Below are 24,404 nucleotides of genomic sequence, written 5' to 3'. Positions count from 1 at the left end.
CATTAGCTCTGCGTCCCTATCTCAACAGGCCAGCCAGCACACATGTGCTGGATCACCAACAGGATATGCCATACCATTCTGGTAAAGGGTACTGTCCTCCCTCCCCAAATAGGGGGAAATCAGGAGGTAGATTGAGACTTTAAAGCCCAATCTGCTTCCTGCTCTGCTCCTGGGACAACAGAGCTATGTGCTGCCCCATACGTGGCCTTGTAGCAAAGCCACAATTTAGCCCTGTATATAAACTTGAATAATTTCAAGAGCTTCTGGAGTCTGGGAATTGCCTAGTACCAAAAATACATTTCTGAATATGGGCCTGTTATTATTTTATGATACTGTAAAATGAAAAGGATGGATTAAAACTTTTGAAAATCTTTCTGAATTAAGACCCCTAGTAGCAGCCTCAAACCATCACAGGTCAAGAGAATGCTGCAGAGAGTGGTTAATACTGCATTAAAAAAAGTTTGTGGAATTCAGTATACATATAGGGTGACCAGATAGCAAGTGTGAAAAATCAGGACAGGATGGGGGGTAAAGAGGCGCCTATATATGACAAAGTCCAGAATATCAGGAGTGTCCCTATAAAATCGGAACATCTGGTCACCCTATATACATACCACAGCAGCAAGGCTAAAAATAATCACAAATAGCCTAAATCTGCTGAATACTCATAAGGTAGTTTGTTATCAATTTACACCATTTTCTGAGGCATTAATTAAGGTTTGAAAGGGACTGTAAAACATGTTCACAATTCCAATATCAACAAAACTAAAGTAACTTAAAACTTTAAATAAGGGGACAAAGTATTATTCACTTCTCATCTTTATTAATTATCTTTATTAATCCTAAAAAGCTAAGATTTCCTATGAATTGTTTCTTCCTATTTTTGGGATAGATTTTCCCATTCTTACTCCTGTTGAGTAGTACTTTGCTCTATGACTAGCCACACTGAAAAAAAAATTTATGAAGTCAATAAGAGCTGCCATCAGATGACTTCTTTCCTTCTGTGCATAGGCTATATGTAATGCCATCAGTTACGGCATCCGAAGTGTATACAGCCCAGAGAAATGACCCTTGCATCAGGGAATTGCTGTACATACTACATCTTTTTTATTTTACTTAACTAAGTGAAGAGTTACAGATACAGCTGAACATGTTTGAAAAACACACAAAAAAACCACTTAATTCTCTGAATCTGTACTAGCATGTGGTTCACAATGACAGTCTTTCTGCACAAACTAAGCCCTGCTGTTCCTCTCTTAGGTGGTGAGAGGAGGTGACTCAAGAATAGCAAAGCTAGTATTTTAGTATAATCACGCACACACAAAAAAGTGTTGCCTGGGAGATGGAAGAGAAAATAATTTTAAAAGACTGCCTATCTGATTCTCCAGTTTTGGAGAAGTGCCTTAAAAATTAGGCGGCTGGCCAATAACAAAATAGTTTAATAGGAACTAGAATTTCATGCAATGGTTATACTGTCCAGCATATGGGAGTAGGAATCAAGAAGGGAATTGCAGGTTCACAAGTTGGGGGGGGGGGGGGGGGAGGGGAAGAGAGAGCGAGAGAGAGACACAGAGAGAACAAAACAAAAAACCTCCAACCCTTGATCAAGACAAACTTGGATGCCTAAGGACAGGCCCTTAAATATTTGTTTTAGGCACCGAAAGCTATCTAGGCTCTTAAATCTGAAAATTGGGCCTGCACTTTTTTACACAGGACATAATAGATCCACAAAATATGCACAGCATTCTTATTAAGAAAAGAATTATATCAGCATCAGTTTGTTAAAAAAAAAAAAATCTTAGAGCCAGCACAGAATTTAGACACTAAAAATATAAGGCATAGGACAGCAACAGTTAAAGGATATTAGCTTTACTATGTTACACACAGTACAAGGTTTTAGCATGGAAAATTAAGCCACATGGCAACAGTTCTAATTTCTTTCCACAGTCTATCTGTCCATTTACATGACACATTCTTCTATAGAATGTGAAACTGTTGATATGTTATTAACTACATTGGTGATCCTGACAAAAACCTTCTGCAAGGAGAAATGTGTGTAAGGAACAGCAGATTCAGAGGAAGTGGCAAGTATAAATGCTCCTAATGGTACATACTGACATCTTGGGGTTGTTAATCTATCCTCGTTCTTACATGAAAGCCAGACTGGCAAGCTAGGTGGTTGTGAAACACCAAGGAAAGAGGAGGAACCTTCTATATTTTACTGTTAAACACTAAGGCAAAAATCAAAATTTGGAGCTTATCCTATATAATATTTTAAACTAAGATAGAGCTTTCATACAAAACTTGTTTCAAAGGTGGTTCACTTCATCCCCAAATACTATGCGGAGCTACCAGCTCTTGCTGGTCCAATTCAGCTTTTCTGAAGGCAACTGCGTCTCTTTGTGACCGACACTAGGCATTAGTTCTGGAAATACATTCTCAGTGACAGAGCATTACGGACCATAACTGACTACAAGAGATCAGAAAACATTTGAGAATTCTTTTTTAAATGGTGCCCTGATTAGCTGAAGCTTCAAATCAGTTTTTCTTTCAAACAGACTTTTAGGCAAATAACCTGTGCTCCTCCTAGCAAGTCCTTAAATTAATCTAACAAAAAAAAAAAAAAAAAATGCCAAACCCTTTTTCAGTGTGCTGACAATTGTAGAATTATACATTACTTTATATATTATTTACACACACATACACACTTACATACATACATACATACATTTCATTCCTCCAACAGAAGACTGGGCATAATTCTTGCACATTTTTTCAAGATATCTGGTTTTAACACCTATTTCACTAATAACCCAATAAAAATGTACAATGTTAGTACCACTGTCTTTAACTGATCTTCAGAGATCACCATTTTATTCACAAACAGGTACAAGAGAAATATCCAATGATTTCCCCGCATTTACATAAATATGCAGAATATTATTTACCTTAATATTTTGACACTGCACCAGAGATAGTAAGACACAAGATAGGTCATTTAAACAAATAAATAAAGCAGCCTATTAACTGTTAATGCAATATGTAGAAGTGGCAAACAAAGTCAGGACCAGTAGAAACCTGCAATAAACTGGCAAACTGTCCCTTCTAATAAAGGATGCCTTTATCAAACTTATTTGACAGGCCATTAATGAGCTATATAATACAGAAACCTCTGAAACATCTGAGATTGATGGCTTGATAAGTAATTCTACGCTACAGCCTATACAAAAGCTAAATATGTCTGAGTTACTGTGCCAATTGAAGGTTCTAGCTTGTATATTTCAACACTGAAAATTTATACTATATTGTAGGTCAAAAAAGTTTCAATGATTAAAGGGCACTGAATGTTTGTGTTTTGGCCACATTGGGTAAGAACTTGCACTTGCTTATGCTAGCGCTAGTGCAGAATCTGGCTCACTAGTTTTAGAAATACCCTGAACTATCAAAATTTTATTTTATTTGCTATGTGGGCTGGGGTTGGTTTATGCTGGTTTTGCTAATTAATTCTATTGTATGGTTGTATATATTAATTATGTCTAAGGCTATGTTTTAGTCATGGGTATTTTAAGTAAAAGTCACGGACAGGTCATGGGCAGTAAACAAAAATTCATGGCCCGTGACCTGTCCATGACTTTTACTAAAAATACCCAGGACTAAAACTTGGGGGAGGGAGGGTTGGCTGGACCGGCAGGCTCCCTACCTGTTCCACGCCTCCCCTTCCTCCTCCCCGAGAAGCAGCAGTTTGGGTGTGGAAGGGGGCAGGGGCACGGGATGGGGTGAGGCGGGCTCTGGGAGGCGCTTAGCTGGAGGGCTCCCAGGAAATGGCGACATCCCCCTCGCTCAGCTGCTAGGCGGTCCAGCCAATGGGAGCTGCAGGGGCGGTGCCATCTGCGTAGCAGCTGAGCGAGGGGGATGTCGTTGCTTCCGGGGAGCCCCCCATGTAAGCACTGCCCAGAGCCCACCTCACCCCGTCCTGTGCCCCAACCCCCTGCCCCCGCCCACACCCAAATTCTGCTGCTGGGGGTGGGGGGCCATGGAGGCCCGAGACTGTCCGAGCAGCAGCCGGTGCGCCTGGCGCAGGAGCTGCGTGAGCTGCCCCAGAGCCAGGCGCACCGGCCGCTGCAGAAGTCACGGAAAGTCACGGAACCCGTAACCTCCGTGACAAACTCGCAGCCTTAATTATGTTAATTATGTGCCCAAGGGGATAGGTGCTTTTTGTACAAATAGGGACAAGAAACCCACAAATGACAAAATATTTTTCAGCCTTAACCATAGAAATCTCTTCCATTAGAAATACAACTAGCCGCTGAAAGCGTTTGTCAGCATTGGGTCCCTTCTGGTGGCCATAATCATAGTTTCTATCACACTTTGTGTAGCGCTGTTTACCCAATACACTAGCAATCAGATCAGATTGATTTAAATCACTTATTTTAATCATTATTTAAATTAGCAAGCAGGAAACCTTGATTTATCTCATTGATTTTAATCTTGTTTTGAATCTGTACTTTTTAATTATTTTCCTAAAGAAAGGTTGATTCTCATTAGTTGGTAATCATTAAAACATGTTGATTTGCAAATATATACAGCCTTTACACTAGATATGATGCTTCTTTTTGCTAACCAGGTGCATACATTATAACTATACACTTTATAAATGCAATTTTACAGCTTAATATTTATTCAGTCTTAATTTTTCCATTCTTATTTTAGAAAATGGTGAGTGATGCATTTTTTACTACATGATTAACTTTTTACTTGTGATTTGTGTCAAGCTCTTTCAATGGAAATTCAAATTAAAAATGCACAAAACAGCATTTTTAAATGTTATTCGTTAAATAAAGCAAGCTTAAGTGTGTTGAATACATAAGAAAGAAGTTCATCAAAAAGTTTATCAAAAATATGTTTTACATTTAAAACTGGTTTAATAAACAAAGAACATTATCTGTAGCTAGTGAACTGAATTGACTGTTTCAAGATTTTAGAACCAGTAGATCTCATCCTCTCACACTTTTTTGTATTCATAGATTGGAAGAGGAAAACACATTTTCTTGCTTTTTCAAATCCCAACTTTGTTTCTTAACTTTGAATGAACTATTCATTTAACTTAATTAGTTGAATAAACCAAAATGAAGAAAATATGCTCTCTGTGCCTGCAAAAGAGGCTACTGCTATCAAAAGCTGGTTTAGTACTTTTTTAAACTTTAGTTCCAGGTGCTTAGCCAGTGATTTCCACCAGTTCAGTGGTCTGACTTTCTTTAAAACTTGGCAGCAAACATGTACTGTTTAGTATATTTTTTATTTAAATGATAAAGTCTAAATTTATATAATCTAACATAAGTTGTCAATTTCAAACTTAAATTTAAATGTGTTTATTTTAAAAAAGAAAACTATTTCATTTAAACAGAAAAATCTGATTTTTTTAAATTTAAAAAATATCAATTTTTATCTAGCCCGCAGTACAGTGTATCCATTTAATATCGATCATGGACAGAAAGAGAAGGGTTATAAGCTGAAGGTTCTACTTCAGTTAGACTTCTAAACAGCTAGCAGTGGCAGTGCTTTAAGGGGGCTCTAGCGTTTTTTTCTGCAATTCACAATATTGTTAATATAGTGTTCTAGAGTATACTACAGAATGAAACAGAATTATAGACGGGTGATGTTAAAAAGATTAGATAAAGGCAGGACTATTTCTTGTACTATATAAAGATTTTGCTACAAAGTTAAAATTGTCTCTAAAGAAGATAGAATACACATGTACTTTGCATCTTTTGGCTTTCTTCTTCACTTCAGAGGGCTTTACTGCCATCTTGGGGCCCAAAACTAGGGAGAAAAGGATGGAGAATAGAGGCATTTTTTGGTGCTAGGCACCCCTGAAAAACCTAAAAAGTGGTAGAAGGCCGAAAAGGAAAGCATTTCAGGCAAAATTAATTATTTAAAGTAGGGCTGTCAAGGGATTAAAAAAATTAATCGCAATTAATCGTGCTGTTAAACAACAATAGAATACCATTTATTTTAAATATTTTGGATGTTTACTACATTTTCAAATGTATTAATTTCAATTACAACACAGAATACAAAGTGTACAGTCCTCACTTTATATTTATTTTAGATTACAAATATTTGCACTGTAAAAAGAAATTATTTTTCAATTCACATCATACAAGTACTGTAGTGCAATCTCTTTGTTATGACAGTTGAACTTACAAATGTAGATTATGTACAAAAAACTGCATTCAAAAATAAAAAATTTTTAAACTTTAGAGCCTACAAGTCCACTCAGTCCTACTTCTTGGTCAGCCAATCACTCAGACAAACAAGGTTGGTTACAATTTGCAGGAAATAATGCTGTCCGCTTCTTGTTTACAATGTCACCTGAAAGTGAAAACAGGTGTTTGCATGGCACTGTTGTAGCTGGCGTTGCAAGATATTTACGTGCCAGATGTGCTAAAGATTCATATGTCCTTTCATGGTTCAACCACCATTCCAGAGGACATGCTTCCATGCTGATGATGGGTTCTGCTTGATAACGCTCCAAAGCAGTGCAGACCGACGCATGTTCATTTCCATCATCTGAGTCAGATGCCACCAGCAGAATGTTGATTTTCCTTTTTGGTGGTTTGGGTGCTGTGGTTTCCGCATCAGAGCATCAGTTGCTCTTTTAAGACTTCTGAAAGCATTCTCCACACCTCATCCCTCACAGATTTTGGGTGGCACTTCAGATTCTTAAACCTTTGATCAAATGCTGTAGCTATCTTTAGAAATCTCACCTTCTTAGTGTTTTGTCAAATCTGCTGTTAAAGTGTTCATAAAACAAAAATGTGCTGGGTCATCATCCGAGACTGCTATAATATGAAATATATACAGAATGTGGGTAAAACAGAGCAGGAGACATACAATTCTCCCCCCAAGGAGTACAGTCACAAATTTAATTTATGCATTTTTTTTAAACGAGCATCATCAGCATGGAAGCATGTCCTCTGGAATGGTGGCCGAAGCATGAAGGGGCATACAAATGTTTAGCATATCTGGCACGTAAATACCTTGCAATGACAGCTACAAAAGTGCCATGCAAATTCCTGTTCTCACTTTCAGGTGACATTGTAAATAAGAAGCATGCAGCAGTACCTCCCGTCAATGTAAACAAACTTGTTTGTCTTAGTGATTGGCAGAATACGAAGTAAGACTGAGTGGCCTTGTAGGCGCTAAAGCTTTACACTGTTTTGGTTTTGAGTGCAGTTATGTAACCAAACAAAAAATCTGCATTTTTAAGTTACACTTTCATGATAGAGATTGCACTTCAGTACTTCTATGAGGTGAACTGAAAACTACTATTTCTTTTGTTTATCATTTTTAGAGTGCATATATTTGTAATAAAAATAATAATATAAAGTGAGCACTGTGCACTTCATTCTGTGTTGTAACTGAAATCAATATTGAAAAAGTAGAAAAACATCAAAAAATATTTAATAAATTTCAAATTGGTATTCTATTGTTTAACAGTGTGATTAATTTTTTTAATCGCAATTCATTTTTTGAGTTAATCACGTGGATTAACTGTGATTAATTGACAGCCCTAATTTAAAGGTTTTTTTAATGCTCTGTAATCCAGGACAGGAGGAAGCCTGGAGACCACCCGTTGAAGCAGGCTGGAAGAATAACCTGGGGTATTCCCAGAAGTGGTAGTCAAACTTTCTTGTGAACAGCAGTCTCATCCTGCCTCCTGGAGCTGGAGGGCAGAGGAAAACTCATCACTGAAAGGGCAAGCCTAGATATGCTGGAGAACACATGCACACACTTTCTATACCTTTCGTACCTTTCCCCTGATGGAGCTAAAAATCTCAAAAACTATGCTGTTAGTATTTATGTGGCATCCAAAATTTCCTAGATGTTTTATAGACAAAGAAGGAAGCCACAGAATTCATGATGAAAGGACTTCATATTTAAGAGACATGATACATTCCAAGCATGGAATGGAATATAAGCAACATAACTGAACAAAGTGAAGTATGTGTCTATTTTGCTTCCACGATTTTTATTTCACATCGTCAATTTTTGTCAACGCTTCTCTGTGGGAGGATTAATCTTTACAAGCCTTTTGGAAGAAACATGTTTTAGTGATGGACTTGAAGGAACAGTGGATCAGGTTAGGGAATGGGTTCAAGGTGTGGTGGTTGGCACAGTAGAAGACATAAAATAGAGACAAGATTGGGACAAGGACATGAAAGTTGTGGCTTAGCCTGAGTAATGGGGACAATGCTTACATATTTCCTACTTTGGAACAAATCATTAATTGTGGATATCTTTTATGCTAAATCTAGCATATTCCATATTTGTTCATTTGCATGATTCTTTTAAAAAATATTATGCAGGCTGAACAGTAACTGCAGCGTGAAATCTTTTGGATTAGAATGATAAGGTGCTGCCTGAAGCTGGATACATCATCGTAAGCAATTTATCTTTTTTGAGGCTTTGATTTATTACTCAGAGTCCTTATACTAGATGATGCTGGTGTAATTAGATGTATAAATGTGCAACTGCATTACACATTAATACACAGGATACATGAAAAAATCTTCTGCAATTCATTTATTCTCATGGGCAGAGGGTTCAGTCAGGAAGCAACTAAGAATGATTCATTTTAATATACAAAGATCAGTCTTCTATAATTTTACTATTTTATAAAATAATCAAATAAATATGAAATGCATTACTCCAAATCTACCAAAAATATTATTTTACAGTAAGTCTGAAGCCAGCGTGCCTAATCAGCAATAGTCTTAATGTGTAAATATACCAACAATAGGGCACGTGGCCAGAAAAATCTCTTGCATGTTAGGTCACTGCAATTCAGAAGCCAAGGGAACTTGTTCACCTACCCATAATCAATTTCTAAGAACCAAATTTTAACCACCACCGAATAGCATGTGCATTACAACATAATTCAAAATACAAAAACGCTATTGTGCTAACTCAGAGTTATACATATTAGATTAGAATTTAGCACTACATTCGATACGATGGTTGAGGGCAGCGCAACCGATGTATTCCAGCTGTTTCATGGTAGAGGGGAACTTCACAGTGAGTTGATCACTAAGGGTATATCTACACTGCAACATAAGCCCAGGCTCAGACTAGGGCTTGAGCCCAAACCCCTCTTCTATCTACACACAAATCTCTCAGACTCAGGCTTGGCCCTAGAGTTGTAGAACCCTGTGGGTACTGAGTATCCAAACCAGGATTCAAGCCCTATTGCTTTGCAGTGAAGATGCAGCCCCCCCTCGCCCCCCGCCACCCTCCACTCCCCTGCTAATTGAGGCCCTGGGAGTCCAACAAAAGTATCCCACAATCCCATGGGCCAACTACCGTTGTCCTCTCTATCCCAAGAATCCTCAAATCGAGGCCAATGAAAAGAAAAGCATCCCTCCTTGGTGTACTGCAGCAGCTCAGTGAATCAGCACTAACTCTTCCATTGTCTTCTGACCACCGAAATGCAAACACACCATCAGCAGCCTTGTGTTTGCAATGGAGACTTAACTTGACAAGCCTTTGCAGCACACTGCTTCACAGTCACTGGAGCACAGCCAGATTTTGGTGATCCTCTGGTGTGAGGCCAGCAGAACAGTGGACTTCCGTCCGAGTACCAGGAATGACCAGGCATACCAGCAAATAAACAAGAAGCTGGCAAATCTTTAAATATACCAGACTGGTGACCAGTGCAGAGATCTGATTAAGCATCTCAAGACTGAGTATAGGAAAATCAGGAAGCAGAACCACATCTCAGGCACCTTGCTGACATTGTGCTCAGTTTAGGAGGAGTTTGACTGGGTTCTGGGCACTGCGCTGGTCAGCTGAGATGGTGCCACACTGGCCCCAGAACCCAGCATGGGGAGTGATGGGAGCCAGCAGCAGGCGCAGACTGAAGCCAACGAAGTGACTCAGTTGCTGAAACCCATCCCACAGGAGGCTCTGCTGCAGGAGCAGCACATCCTGGGGCCTAGTTCTGCCATCCTTACATTGAACAGTACCCTCACTCTGCAAGTACTTCCATTGATTCCACGAGGGCTGCTTGCAGAATGAGTTACTACTCAACCATTAGTAAGGGTGACATATTCAGGCTCTTAATATGTGTTGGGCTCTAGTGAGACAAAGTAGTTTTATGTGCATTGAGAATCATTCCCAGTTTCTGAAGAAATTATTTTTAAGAAGTTTAGAGAAGTCATTGTATCTACCTGCCCAGAATGGAAAAGGGATTGATTTAGATTTGATCATTTTTTTGTATAATGTTAATAATTTACTTACATTCTGCAACTTGAAATTTCAGTCCCAGTTAGACAGAAGAGGAACACAGATAGAAATGGAATCTAAGGCCAGGTCTACACTACCGCGGTAGTTCGACAGCTGGCAATCGAACTTCCGGGTTCGATTTATCGCGTCTGGTCTGGACGCGATAAATCGATCCCGGAAGCGCTCGCCGTCGACTGCGGTACTCCAGCTCGGCGAGAGGAGTACTGCGGAGTCGACGGGGAGCCTGCCTGCCGCGTGTGGACCGCGTCTGAACCGCGGTAAGTTCGAACTAAGGTATGTCGACTTCAGCTACGTTATTCACGTAGCTGAAGTTGCGTACCTTAGTTCGAATTTGGGGGTTAGTGTAGCCCAGGCCTCAGAGTTCTAGGTCTGTTACTAACAACAACAATACTAACAGCTCACATGCAGTCACACAAACTACTTCTCAGTCACACGCAAAATCCTTTGCAACAACTCTTATTGTACTCATATGTGCCAGCCAAGTCCTACAACCCTTGAAATGCAGCACTTCAGGAACAAGTGAAATGCTTTACAGGGTGCTGCTTGTATCTTGGGGGCGAGAGGGAGGAAGAAGGAGCACAAGTTACTGAGCAAATCCACATCAGAGACAGGAGTGGGTGAAGGCTTGCAGCCCCTATTCGGCTTTGAACTATAACCTCCACACTTTATTGGGGATTAAGAACTGTAGTACTAATGTATTATGTTAGCTGTAACACATTTCATTTTGCGCTCCCATGCAATAACTTTATTGTAGCATAAAATTATAATCAGGGTTTAGAAAAGCAGCTATCTACAGCTCCTAAAAACAAGTGGAACATATTTTTGGTTTCTACTGTTATTTATAAAATTAAAAAAATGCTAGGAGTCTGCAAACTACATGGAATTGTACTATATAGCCTAAGGGTGTATTCATTCTCTTAATTCCAGAATGCCATCACAACTCACATTAAACCTATTAAAACATTTTGTCTTCAAACTATGTAAGTCATTAGGATACTGACACAGCAAGTCTTGAGAAAGACTGCAAGGTATTCATTCCACATTAGAGGAATTTTAACTCCCCATGTTGGTATCTGAGTATGAACTCCTCCCACAACTCTGTTTCATTAAAAATGACAGCAAGTTACATTTATACTGTGCACCAAGGAGGTTTAAACTGTTAGGTTTACTGATACTTCCATTACTACTTCAGGATTCTTTTTGCTTTCAATCTTTTGGCAATAACTATTCCTGATAGTCTCAGAAAAGCAAGTAGGCATTACGCTTTTCAGTGGCTTTGACTTTTCTTAAGTCAATACAAAACCAAATTATCTGTGTTGCTGTGAGCTGCACCACTTTGTGATTCTATTATTACTTCTAATTCAAACATACTCTCCCATGTTCACTGTACTGTCTCCCACATATTGGCTGGAATAAAGAACTCTCCTTTCTGTACCCCACTACTCGGAGTGATCTGGCTGCACTGCTCAACAGGATTGATCTTCCCAGGTGTAGTTGTGAAGACATCTCCAGAACTGCTGCTAATCAAATTCCTGGCCTACTTTACCTGCATGATAGGTAGGCTTTCTCCCAGAAGCACAACAGTATTGGATCCAGTACCTGGTAGCAGAGGCCCTAAATCTATTTTTTGAGTCACAATATGAAAAAAAAAATCACTTCTCTACTGTTCCAGCATTTAGATAGTTTATTTTGTCTTCCAGGCATGACGGTTTGAAATGCTTCTGTCTTGTATTCCTTCATGCTTTACTTAGCCATTATCACATCCATTCCTCTTTTCAGCAAAATTCAAATGATTGTGGTGCAAATCAAGTTAACTGATTGTAATACACATTCTCTCAAGATTTCCTCAAAAAATCCTAAAGAGTGACAACTAAACACTGGGTGAAATCCTGACCTTACAATTGAAGTCAATGGCAAAAAAATGGGAGTTTTGCCATTGATTTCAATGGGGTCAGGATTGGAATTCACACTTGATTTCTAAATATAAATATTCCCTTCCCTGAACCTCACCCAACCCCATCTTCAACTTAGCCTAAAACAGCAACAAAACAAGCTGAAGTTGGATTTTTATATTTCCAATTTTCCATCCATTTTTGGGACCTACATTAGGGCCATTTGTGGTGTTGCTCCCTTTACCCCCATCTTCCTTAGTATCTTTGCAAATCAAAATATCCACGTCAGCCTGAAATAGATATGATTATTCATACAGCACAGCTAAACAGATATGCTAGATTTTTTCATTTTCACTGAGCTTAGTCAATAGTACGAATAAAAAAAAAAGAACAATATACTTGATTACATACAGAAACAATGCAGAGATTCATACTTACAGGCTGAGGCTGTTCTGCAATACAGCAGTTGAAACACAACCAGAACTCACTCATTGTTTACAGTCTGAAGTGTGAACACAGAGGATGAGAGCAAGCAGCAAAATTCCAAATCTCTGCTAGAGAGCCTCCACGTAGAAAGTTCCTTAGCTCAACTACTGTGTAATGGACCGAAAGTGGGAAAGGTTTTTTTTCTGTTGTGAGCTTTTCCCAATGGCAGTTAAGTCGTGGGATAATCAAGTTTGTGACAAAGATGTAAAAGAGTCTTCTCTCCAAACGTGTTAGTCCAAGCACCGAAGAAGCATGTATAAATGGTCTCTTGGTCCTTATTCTAAAGGCAATTACCTGAAAGAGAAAAGTGTGTTACGTCAGCAAGAAAGAAAATAGGTCTTTTTAAGCTGACAGATTTCAGAATATATACCCGATAGGCCCTAACAAATATTTAAACCATGAATCATATATGGACCCAAAAGATGCACACTTATTTCAATCACATTTTTGTTTCTATAGAGACACCACTAAAAATTGTGTAAGGCAGAGTCTCAAGTAATACAAAGATTCCATGACTTCTTGTAATAAAGTTACAGATAATGTAACCAGAATCTACATTTAGGAATAGTGTCCTGGCTTGGAGAATGTTACACTAGCCATCTTTTTTCTTTTGGCTGCCCATTCTCCCTTTCAAACCCCTTAAGCAAAATAAATAAATAAAAAAAGCAAGTTCTGATCAGAGTCAAAGGAGAAAAGGACAAAACTTCAGAGGGAAATCTACCTGTTGACATCTCCTCCCACTCGCTTTAAAAATAAAATAAAATAAAATAAAAGCAATATTCAATAAAAGCAATAATTTGTTCCAAGCTCACTCAGATTAGGCCCAGTAACAACCAGTTAAGGTCCTGTAGTGCAAATTTTAATGCTTTGTAACTGGTTGCCCTGAGGTTGTTTTTGTAATGCAGATGGGGACCTTGCTATCCAAGTCACCCTTTTCTAATTCTGAAAAAGACGTTACCAATAAACTGAAGCTGATAAGGCACAAATTCTGTCAACACAAATACTTTTCTTTCCCTCCCCTCTACCCTGACGCTCCGTATACAGTTCCATTCATAATGGGAAAACACATGTGAAATGTGGGACTGTCTTCTTAAAACACAAACTCCTGGCGTGGAACAACTGACACATTAAATTCCTGCCATTCTTTTGCTAAACTATAGATTGGGTTTTTTTTTGTTTAACCTTTAACCTGAAGTCTCCATCCCCTGCCCCCCAAGTAATTCCCTGGTGATTTTACTGTGGTCATTCCATGCACAATCTGTCTTATCTTTATTTTGTAAAGAAATGGAAAATTAAATGATTACAAAATTATAAAATTACACAATTATTTTTAAAAAATGTAAATAGTAACTATATAAATGGTTTAATCCATTTATGGAAATCCAATACACAAACTGCTGTACATTACTATTTAAACTACTGCATTACCTAGAGGTCTCAAATAAGTTTGGGACTCATTGGGCTAGACACAGTACAAAGAAAGAAAGATTCTATCCTGATGAACTGACAGTCTAAATTTATGCATTCCAATTTTGCAGGAAACTTAGATGTCATGAAATTTGTCTCCAATAAAGGTAATTAGATATTTGTGTTCATGTACAGGAATGTCGTTCTAAGGAACAGAAACTCTAGTAACAAGTAGTGGTGCAAGTAGAAATAATTTCTTGGTGGTACTGCACTCATGGGAGGGACACAAGGGGGGCACGTGACCTGCCATGTGACTCCTCCCCACCCCAACCCAGGGCCCCCATGCTCTCCCTGTCCCCTCTGACACCCCCCTTTGTATATACAAACATCAACATACTTAACTACTCACTTTCACCCCAAATATGTAGTATTTCAGTCTGTTTATATGGAATATGGGAGTTGGGTGAGGAGCCATTTCAGCATATGTATGACTTATTAAAAGACAAATTTTAAGGAGAACTGTATCCTAAACTGCATTATGGTATTCATAGGTGCAGAGCACCTGCTAATTTTTCCCCATGGGTGCTCCAGCCGTGGAGCACCCATGGGGAAATATTAGCAGGTGCTCTGCACCCACCGGCAGCCAAGCTCCTCCCTCCTCCTCCCCTCCCAAGTGCGCCACGTCCCCGCTCCTCCCCCTCCCAGTGCTTCCCGCCTGCCACTTAACAGCTGTTTGGCGGTGCTTAAGACTTTCCGGGAGGGAGGGGGAGAAGTGGGGAGGCTGCATGCTCAGGGGAGGAGGCGGAGAAAAGGCAGGGCAGGAGCGTGGACTTGGAGGAAGGGGGTGGATGGGGGAAGGGGGTGGAATGGGGGCGGGAAGGAAGGGGTTGGGGTGGGAAAAGGCAGGGTGGGGCGGGGACTTGGGGGAAGGGGTGGAATGGAGGTGTGGTGAGGACGGTGCAGGGGCAGGAAGAGGCGGGGCAGGGGCAGGGGTCGAGCACCCACCGGGCAGAGGGGAAGTCAGCGCCTATGATGGTATTGTACCCAAACATTGCATTTCAATGGGGGATTCAACTTCCTTTAAAAGGAACAGACTCTTGAAACTCCTACCAGTCCACAAAAGCGGTCCATAGTCATGCAAATAGTCCCATTGTCTTCAATGGGATTGATCAAATGATTAAGGGTTTACAGGATTAGGTTCCAAGTTTGTAAATTGTTCTGGATGAAACTGACAATGCCTGAGCTGTCAGATCAGAAGGAGCTTCATTCAAATAAAGGTCGACTGATGCGTAATAAGTCTTAGCTCCGTTGCTAAGATGAGGAACATATTTTCAGCAAAGTTCTTGCCAGATTCCTGAGGCAGCTGGCTGGTTTAAGGCTGTCAGTGTCCAGCATTATAATCTTCACTTATAGTTCTCTCACCCACAAAGCTGGAAAATGGGGCATTTGTTTTCATTGTTTTGCTGCTCCAGTTCCAGTTCACAAAATGAATGTTAGACTAGTTTGGCTGCAAAGAAGAATTCTAGGTACACTGGGGACAACACCCGATTCCCATCAGGCTGCAGAACTGGACTGACATCAGAATCCAAACATCCTCTGATCAGTGCAAGCAGAGGCATTCCTCTAATGATTTGGACTTTATGTGGATGCAGTATGGATGTCATGGATAATCAGGCCAATGGGGAGAAACAGAATCAAAAACACTCTTTAAACACCTTCCGGCCCCCCCACCCCTCCCTAGCCCCTTCTGCTCCTTTGAGGAGTAGAGTGCAGCCCCCCTCCCCGGTACCGTGTACTGGAGAGTACCGCCATACTTGCACCCCTGGTAATAATACTAATTTCTATATTCTTGATTTGAAGAAGCTACTAACATAATTGACAGCATCTGTACATGACAATGGGCTTGATTACACTTGAAACCTACAGTGGCACAGCTGTAAGCCACCTCCCAGAGAGGTGGTAGCTAGGTTAATGGAAGAATTCTTCTGTCGCCCTAGCACGGTCCTCACTATGGGTTAGGTGGGCTTAACTATATTTCTCAAAGGTGTGGATTTTCACATCCCTGAGCAACATAGCTGGGTCAACCTAACTTTTTAGTGTAGACCAGGCCTACATTTAACAACCCCAGAATTAGGATAAAATGGAAACGGTATTCTACCTCCCTTCCCTCAATCCACTGCCAACACCACCGACAATAAGCAATTTTGCTTTAAAAAAACAATAATAAAAAAAACAACTTGTAAATATTTTAGCAGACTAAGGGATTTCAAACAGAGGAACTGAGGCAATGCAAACATGGAATATTTTCACTAGAGAAAAAATGCTTCTTAAGAAAGCAAACACCATTCTGCCTCAAGATGTTATATTATGCTAGAACAACAACAATTAAGTCCAGATGTGCATTACCTGTTTTGATCTCTCAAGGAGCCATAATCAAGACACTAGGTTACAGATCTGCAAATACAACCAGGTGAATAGCAACAAAGAGTCCTGTGGCACCTTATAGACTAACAGACGTATTGGAGCATAAGCTTTCATGGGTGAATACCCACTTTGTCAGACGTCTGACGAAAGCTTATGCTCCAATACGTCTGTTAGTCTATAAGGTGCCACAGGACTCGCTGTTGCTTTTTACAGATCCAGACTAACACGGCTACCCCTCTGATACTTGACAGCCAGGTGAATGTGGATCAACTACCAGCTAGTCAAGAAACAGCAAGTTTCCATGACAGCTGGCTGCCCCCAAAACAAAGAAATAAAAGAAATTAGTTCATAAGCCTTCACTGCAGAGTTGTCTTTATGCATTCCCCAGAATTGTCATTGTTGCTGATCTGAAGAAATATTTGTTCTAGCGTTATTTCATACACTGATGCAAATGGAAGAATTAACAGAATGACTCAAGTACTTAGGCTGTGTAATATAAAGACAGTAAAATTTCACTGGATTAAAATTTTAAAAATACCAAAAGACAAGGCACTTCAATGGAGAAGTTTTTTAAAAGTCAACTCCAAGTACACTCACGGCACACTCAGATCTTTTAGATTGGGATTTTCAAAAGTTCACTGCACAGGCCTAACTCTGCTCCCCTTGGAGTCAATAGTAAAACTCCCATTGACTTAAATGTGAACAGAATTAGGCCAGCACAGAGAAATTTTGAAAATTCCACCTTCAGTTGGTTCTCATAACTCTAATCCCAGGAGGCATCCCACTTGATTTCTAGAATTCTTCATATCCAATACTGTCAAAAAACTTAGGTTTTGCAACCAGAATATGGTTAATTTATGTTAGGTGTGCAACTTCTGACTCTTGTTTAGCTCTGTGATAGTACAGCAAACATCTACAATTAAAGCTTAATGCTGTATGGTGTTTAGAAGCTGGGATTCCAAGTTGCTCAGAGGTGAAGCAAGGCATTGGTTTCTAGCTCTTGCAACTCAGGTGATACTAACTACTAAGACTCTGTTAGAGAAAAGCTAGCTGAATCAGTGACAATATTACAAGGCCTGATGTATCATTACCTACTAGAGCTAGAAATAAATACCCTGTGGAACTGTATTGTTGGGTTTCCCTTTTCCCTAGCAATGGTATAACATATTCATCTGTATCCGTGGAAGCTCATGAAGTATCAGGCCATAGAGTGTCACTAGTCCCTCAGTCTAACAGAGCTTTTTTGGCACAGGTTCAGAACTGAATATATTAAGTTCCTGTTGTTACAGTGGTTCAGTTTTCAAACCCTGGTTAAATCTAAACCCACACATATAGGGAAATTCTTCTGCAGCTCATAGTCTTATTTGCATTCTAATACCCAGAATGCTCTTCCAGCTCTTTGCAGTTTGAAGAGCTGCGGTCAGTTGAAGCCCTGGGAACAATCCACAAAACTTGGACATGCTTGTGTTCGTCTGAAATTCTGTTCTGGGTTGCAAAGCTTGTGAAAATCCCCCCCTCCCCCCCCGCTGTTAATAAATAGGATTTTGGTCATGTATGCTATTTGAAACTTTTATTTTTGTCTGCAAACAAAACCCACTAAACAACTGAACCTCAAAGTGTAAGTTACACTACAATGAGCCTACAAAGAGCATCATATTCTTTTATAGCACTTCTCAAATATTTTTTCTTAGAACAAGTAAAGTTAAGCACACACGATAGCTCCTATATAGTACATGCTAAATTCACCTCAGTCTTTATAGTTCTATATAACAGTGCCAAGAAGCCTTTTTGTCTGCTTCCTCTCCATGTGAAGAGAATTTTTCCTTCCTTTTCCCTTTAGAAATAAATTTCTACGTCTTGAAACAACTGAATGTTGTGGCATTTTAATTATCTAATTTTTAAAATTAGGTTACCAAAAAAGAAAGAAAGAAAATAAAAGTGATGGCTATTTGTCAAAAAGCTGGAATTTTATATGCACTGCCCTGTAAAACAAATGACTTTTACTGTGGTTTGGTTATTATGTAGGGCGAGGCACAAAGCTGCTGTGTAAAATGGAAAAAATGCAATTAAGCAGGTGGCAAAAGAGACATCAACATTCTAGCTAGCAATAACGATATACTCCTCAGAGTTCTCTTAATGTCCTTTAAATTACTTCTTAAACAGGGTTTCAAACAAGGAGAGTAAGTTGTTCTTTTTGTTAATTATTGGTTTAAATATGAAGGGTATTGATTATCCTTACAGCTACCAATCAGATAATTATATAATCATGATCTCACATGAAAGTACCCAGGCCTGATCCTGTGAGGTGCCGAGCACCCTAAACGTCACGTGCTTAATGGGGATTTAGACACTCAGCACCTCACAGGTAGTGCTCTGCATTTCCACAGCATCAAGCCCTTAATGTGGTATTGTGTGAGTAGCAAACCGCATTACATATAGTGCTGCATTTGTCTGTCTAGACCTCCCAGATTACTGGGGCCCCACTAGGTTATCCTCTTAAACAAGACTGAAGCATGCAGTTCAAGATGAATGCTTAAAAAAAAAAAAAAAACCTAAATTTTTGCTCTTACATAATTTCCCAGTGCTGTTCTAATTGAGCAGCTGGGTAATGCAGCTCCAAATGAGACAGACTATATCCTCATCCTGACCCCACTACCAACTTAACAAGAGCCTTACTAAGGGAGAACCATATACTTTATTACTATATCCTAGTAACATCTTTTGCAACAGTTTAGTTGGAGAATACAATTGAGGGTTAAAGAGAACATATAAAACAGTGTCACACAAACGGTCTCTCAATCACGATTAAAAGTATCATATTTAAACTTTATTTTGCCTTTCGTGGCAAATTTAAACAAACAGTACTAAGGGATGAGGATACCTATATATACAGATCTGTTTTGTCTTTCACAAATTGAAGTACTAAGGAGATTTTCACTGTTTCAAAATGAGTTCTATGGCTGATCGAATGCAAAAGTGAAACTACTACTCAGAATTGTTACATTGCAATCTTAAATTTAAAATGCAGAAATAAAATGTCACGGGCAATTAGTGGGTAGAGCAAGGTGTGGCAATTAGGAGTATGAGCAGAGGTTTAATTTATTAAAACCATATTAACAACTTTACTGAACTTTGATAAACCTTGAGAAAGAAATTTAAAAAGAAAAAAGTTCTCTTTTCAGGCTCTCCAGGACTCCTCACAGAAAGGGGGCTAATCAGTGTTAATCTTAATTGACCTGAATAGGAATACAGTACAAGCTGACAGTGGGAGGGGAGGGTTCGAAGAAAGCAAGTTGTTCTGTAATTACAGTGTAAGAACTGCTTCCTCACTTTAAAACACTTTAACAGGGCCGCCCAAAGGATTCAGGGGGCCTGGGGCAAAGCAATTTCGGGGGCCCCTTCCATAAAAACAAAAGTTGCAATACTATAGAATAGTATATTCTCGTGGGGGCCCCTGTGGGGCCCAGGGCAAATTGCCCCATTTGCCCCCGCCCGGGCAGCCCTGCACTTTAATAGGCTCCCTTCATAGGTCAATCTTCCTTATCCTCTGGCTGTATTTTCTTTGCTGAAGCTTCAAACAGGAAGTGTGGTAACCGCGCTATTTGATGATTGCTAGCAGCAGATACAAAGCACAGTAAACCACAGGAAGAAAAATTATTCACATCTGAATTTAACTAGCCTCCCCTGTTACCAAGACCCACATTGTTATTCAAAAAGAACATTTACATATTATAGATCTACAAAGTTGTCAACAATATTATTTTATACTTAAGTCATTTATGGGACATGAATTTGTTAACAACTAAGTTCATGCACAGGTTGCACAGAGATATAGTCATTGGAAAGGAAGCTCCATTTTAAATATTTGTGCTCTTATGTCTACACTATCCATCCCATCTGGGTACTGCTGGGTTTGGAAGTCAAAGTTGTTTGATAACTGCAATGAGGACTACCCAGCAAGGAAGCTGTGAAGTCTGCCAACTGGAGGTGCCTGACCAATCTGCTTAAATCAAACATTTGCTGCTTTTGATATGTAAAGATCAAAAAGTAAAAGGCATGCTCTGCTACACTGTTAGGTCATTTAAGGACACCCCCCCCCATAATTAGCATTCCCAACAAGCCATTAACTGTCAATCAGCTCTAATCTGGTCAGTTATGTGTAACATTATATTCATACTTTTATCACAACTCATTTGTCTACTCCAACCTTATTGCAAAATCAAAATTAAATTTACCATTTTCCCAAATAGTTTCCAAGTAGACAAAATCAGGGCTGAAGGTGGGCAACAAAAGAGGCAGAGGAGACAATGAAGTTCAACCCCAATGCCCTACAAACTTACACACTAGAGCAGAAGAACCATCTCCTCCAGCTGACCAGAGACTCTCTGGATGGGGGCAGGAGATGATGCCTCAATACCCTTCCCCCTGCAGACCCAGTTAGTATCTTGAGATGTTTTAAATCACTCTAAACACTTTCATGACTCTCCTGATTGGACAGTTGCTTTGGGGGGTTAATCCTCTCTTGTGGTAACTCTCCCACTCAACTCATAGTCTCTGAAGGAGAAGAGGAAATGGGAAGTAAGGAAGGAGGGCATGATTGTATCAAGGACAGATAGCAAGAAGGAACACACAAGGAGAGGTTGGAGGGGAGGAGAGAAAAAAGAAGAGGACCACTTAACAATAGCTAGACAGAGGGACCTCTGGAGACAGTTAATATATTAAAGAATGGAAATAATAAGCCATGTGCCAGTTACTGCCCTAGCCACTCTACTTGTACTCTGAGTCCCTACCTCTCACACTTTGTCTTCTCAGTCAAGCTTTTCAGGGCTGGACTGTCTTCCTACATAGCTGTACAGCACTCAGCACATAGAGCACTACTTGCAATAACAACTCTCTTATAAAAACACAAATTTTTTGCTTAGGCCGCTACTGACATTATTTGGTGCAAGAGTCTGAGCAAACCTAGAAGTAAATTCTAGGAACATAGTTCCTCCATCTTGAAGTCTGAATGCAAGAGAATACTACCAGACCAGTGCAGAACATTAACAACATTACTTCTTCAATGTGTTCATGGTCTTCAACAAGGTGCTCCCAGGCCATCTTCAAAATTTTATTTTTATTATTAATGGAGATATCCTATCTCCTAGAACTGGAAGGGACCTTGAAAGGTCATTGAGTCCAGCCCCCTGCCTTCACTAGCAGGACCAAGTACTGATTTTGCCCCAGATTCCTAAATGGCCCCCCTCAAGGATTGAACTCACAACCCTGGGTTTAGCAGGCCAATGCTCAAACCACTGAGCTATCCCTCCCCCCGTAAATCTTTACAGGTCTTTATATTCAAAATCCACTGTATAAATTAAGAGGCAACAGACTCACAGAAATGTCCAATATTGATTTTATGAAAGACTAAGAATTCATCAGATCTCATTAATGCTATTTTTGTCCTTGGGGTACCTGGAATACCCTTAGCTCTGAAGAATTCTGAAACATTTCATTCTATTATTCTATGCCAGGAAGGAGCCCTATACTCACCCCACAACAACATGCCACACTCTGCAGCTCAAATACTTATTTTTTAAAACAAGGTCCTCCCACATTTCACCAGAACACAAGTCCTCCTCATTTTATTGAAATAAAAGTTAAAATTTATTTGTAATTCTAAAGACTGTGTGTGTGTGTTGGGGGGTGATATGGGGGGGGGGCATTAGAGCTTCTCTCACAACGAGGGTTGCTGATAACAAACAGAATCTCCTTACAAAGTTTACAGCTCCTTGTCGAAACAGGTGCTTTTAGATTCCCCAACTTTAAACTTTACCATCAGACAGTAACTCTAAGCCAAGCAATAGAGTGGCTCGTTCCCTTATGCTGTAGAGCCCCGGATTGGCTCCTGCTGAAAGCAGATTTGATTGCTCCTTTAACCCTTTCCAATGTGCTTCATTCATACTATCGTCAATCCCCTAAAGAACTGTGGCAGCCAGAAATACTTCATGTACAATGTCTACTAAATTTTTTAAAAAAATCACCCCTTTCTACATACCAAGGCCTCTCTCTGGGGTAACTCAAAACTCCATATAGCAGGCAACCCCATCATACGACCAGATTGGATTAGGAAGGGGACTTTGACCATCAGTCCATTTATTGGAAATTATACCTTCCTCCCTTTTATAATATTAAAAGAAAGATTCAGTCTAGAGCAGTGGTCTCCAACCTTTCTATACCCAAGATCACTTTTTGAATTTAAGGGCAACCCAGGATCTACCCCGCCCCTTCCCCAAAGCCCTGCCTCGCTCACTCCATCCCCCCATCTTTTTGTCACTCGCTCTCCCCCACCCTCACTCACTTTTACCGGGCTGGGGCAAGGGGTTGGGGTTTGGGAGGGGGTGTGAGCTCTGGGCTAGGGCCAAGGGGTTCGCAGTGTGGGAGGAGGCTCTGGGCTAAGCCTGGAATAGGGGATTGGGGTGCAGGAGGGGGTGTGGGGTGCTGGCTCTGGGAGGGGGCTCACCGGCTCAGGGCTGGGGGGTTGGGGTGCAGGAGGGGGTATGGGTGCTGGCTCTGGGAGGGGGCTCAGGGCTGGGGCTTGGGGTGCAGGAGGGGGTATGGGGTGCTGGCTCCAAGAGGGGGCTCAGGGCTGGGGTGCAGCATCCTGCCGGGTGGCACTTATCGTGAGCGGCTCCCGGTCGGCGGTACAGCGAGGCTAAGGCAGGCTTCCTGCCTGCCCTGGCCCCACACCGCTCCTGGGGGCATGCTGGCCACTTCTGGGAGCGGCGTGGGGCCGCGGCAGGCTGGGAACCTGCCTTAGCAGCAGCCCCACTACACTGCTGGAGATCGCAATCAACTGGGAGAGTCCCCAGGATTGACCAGTCGATTGCGATCAACGGGTTGGTGATCACTGGTCTAGAGACTAAGGAATGGCAACATATCTAGCTTAAACATACCATCTCCCATCTCTTTAGCCCTAATGCCTGAGCTATCCCGACCCATCTGGACTGCTTTAATTTCTCCCAATATTACCCAGATTGCTAAACCCTATGGCAACACTATATGCACATTTGGCCAGCAAATTTAAATTAAATACAGATTTCCTAAAAAAGAAATGGGAGGAGGAACTAGACCAATTATTCTCTGCTAACTGGTGGAAACAAATTGTAGCCAGTGCTCCAAATTGTTCCTTGAACCTCCATTTATGATTAATCCAGTGGAAAATCATATGGAGGAGGCATTTGACCCCTGTCCGAACTCAAAACAGGTGCTGCTAAGTCAGACAAATGTTGGGACTGTGATTCAACGGGTGCTAACTTAACCCATATGCTGTGGGAATACTCCTATACCTGTATGTATTGGCAAAGCTTAATTGCAGAGTCAACTTTTTCCTACCAAATAAAATTATGTTACAAGCTAAACATGTAATTTTAAATTTAATGGATATGAATTGGAAGCTGAATAAATCTGAAAAACTTTGGCTGGACAGACCACTAATAATTGCTGAAAGACTGCCACTAAAAAAATAGAAATCTAAAAAGTGACCAACAATTGAAGACTGGAGCAGACATTGTAAGCTTGACCACTATGGAAAGAAAACCCAAGCAAAGATACGGGATGCTTTCCTGGAAGGATCTGAATGAGCCTATTAAATGCCTGAGACTCCCCCCACTTATTTCTTTCCCATCTCTATACCCACTTCCTTCCCTCTCCATCTCTAAACCCCTCTTCTGAACTTCGCTTCTGTTCTTTATTTTATCTTAATAGTTTTTCTTTAACTATTTGGATTTTGTGACAGACCCAGACCAGTGGGGTACAGGAGTCTGGTAGAGGGCAAATATACTGGCCACTGGATAATAGTTTTCTATTCCCTGAGTGACCAGAGCAGGGGCTGCACTAGAGCAATCAGGA

General features: G+C 40.4%; 1 protein-coding gene across 1 annotated transcript in view; it reads right to left on the bottom strand.

Moving 5' to 3' along the window:
• CDC42SE2 (CDC42 small effector 2) overlaps positions 1–12,971 on the bottom strand; it is a 41,244-nt gene extending 28,273 nt beyond the window's left edge. The window contains exon 1 of the mRNA XM_065406539.1: positions 12,636–12,971. Coding sequence (XP_065262611.1) covers positions 12,636–12,689 — 54 coding nt within the window. The 5' untranslated portion in view covers positions 12,690–12,971. The remainder of the gene's footprint in view (positions 1–12,635) is intronic.
• Between the last annotated feature and the right edge of the window lie 11,433 nt (positions 12,972–24,404).

This window comes from Emys orbicularis, chromosome 6 (genome assembly GCF_028017835.1).
Source record: "Emys orbicularis isolate rEmyOrb1 chromosome 6, rEmyOrb1.hap1, whole genome shotgun sequence".
Lineage (NCBI taxonomy): Eukaryota > Metazoa > Chordata > Testudines > Emydidae > Emys > Emys orbicularis.
Note: the sequence above shows the minus strand (reverse complement) of the source record. Positions and strands in the feature narration are given on the sequence as shown.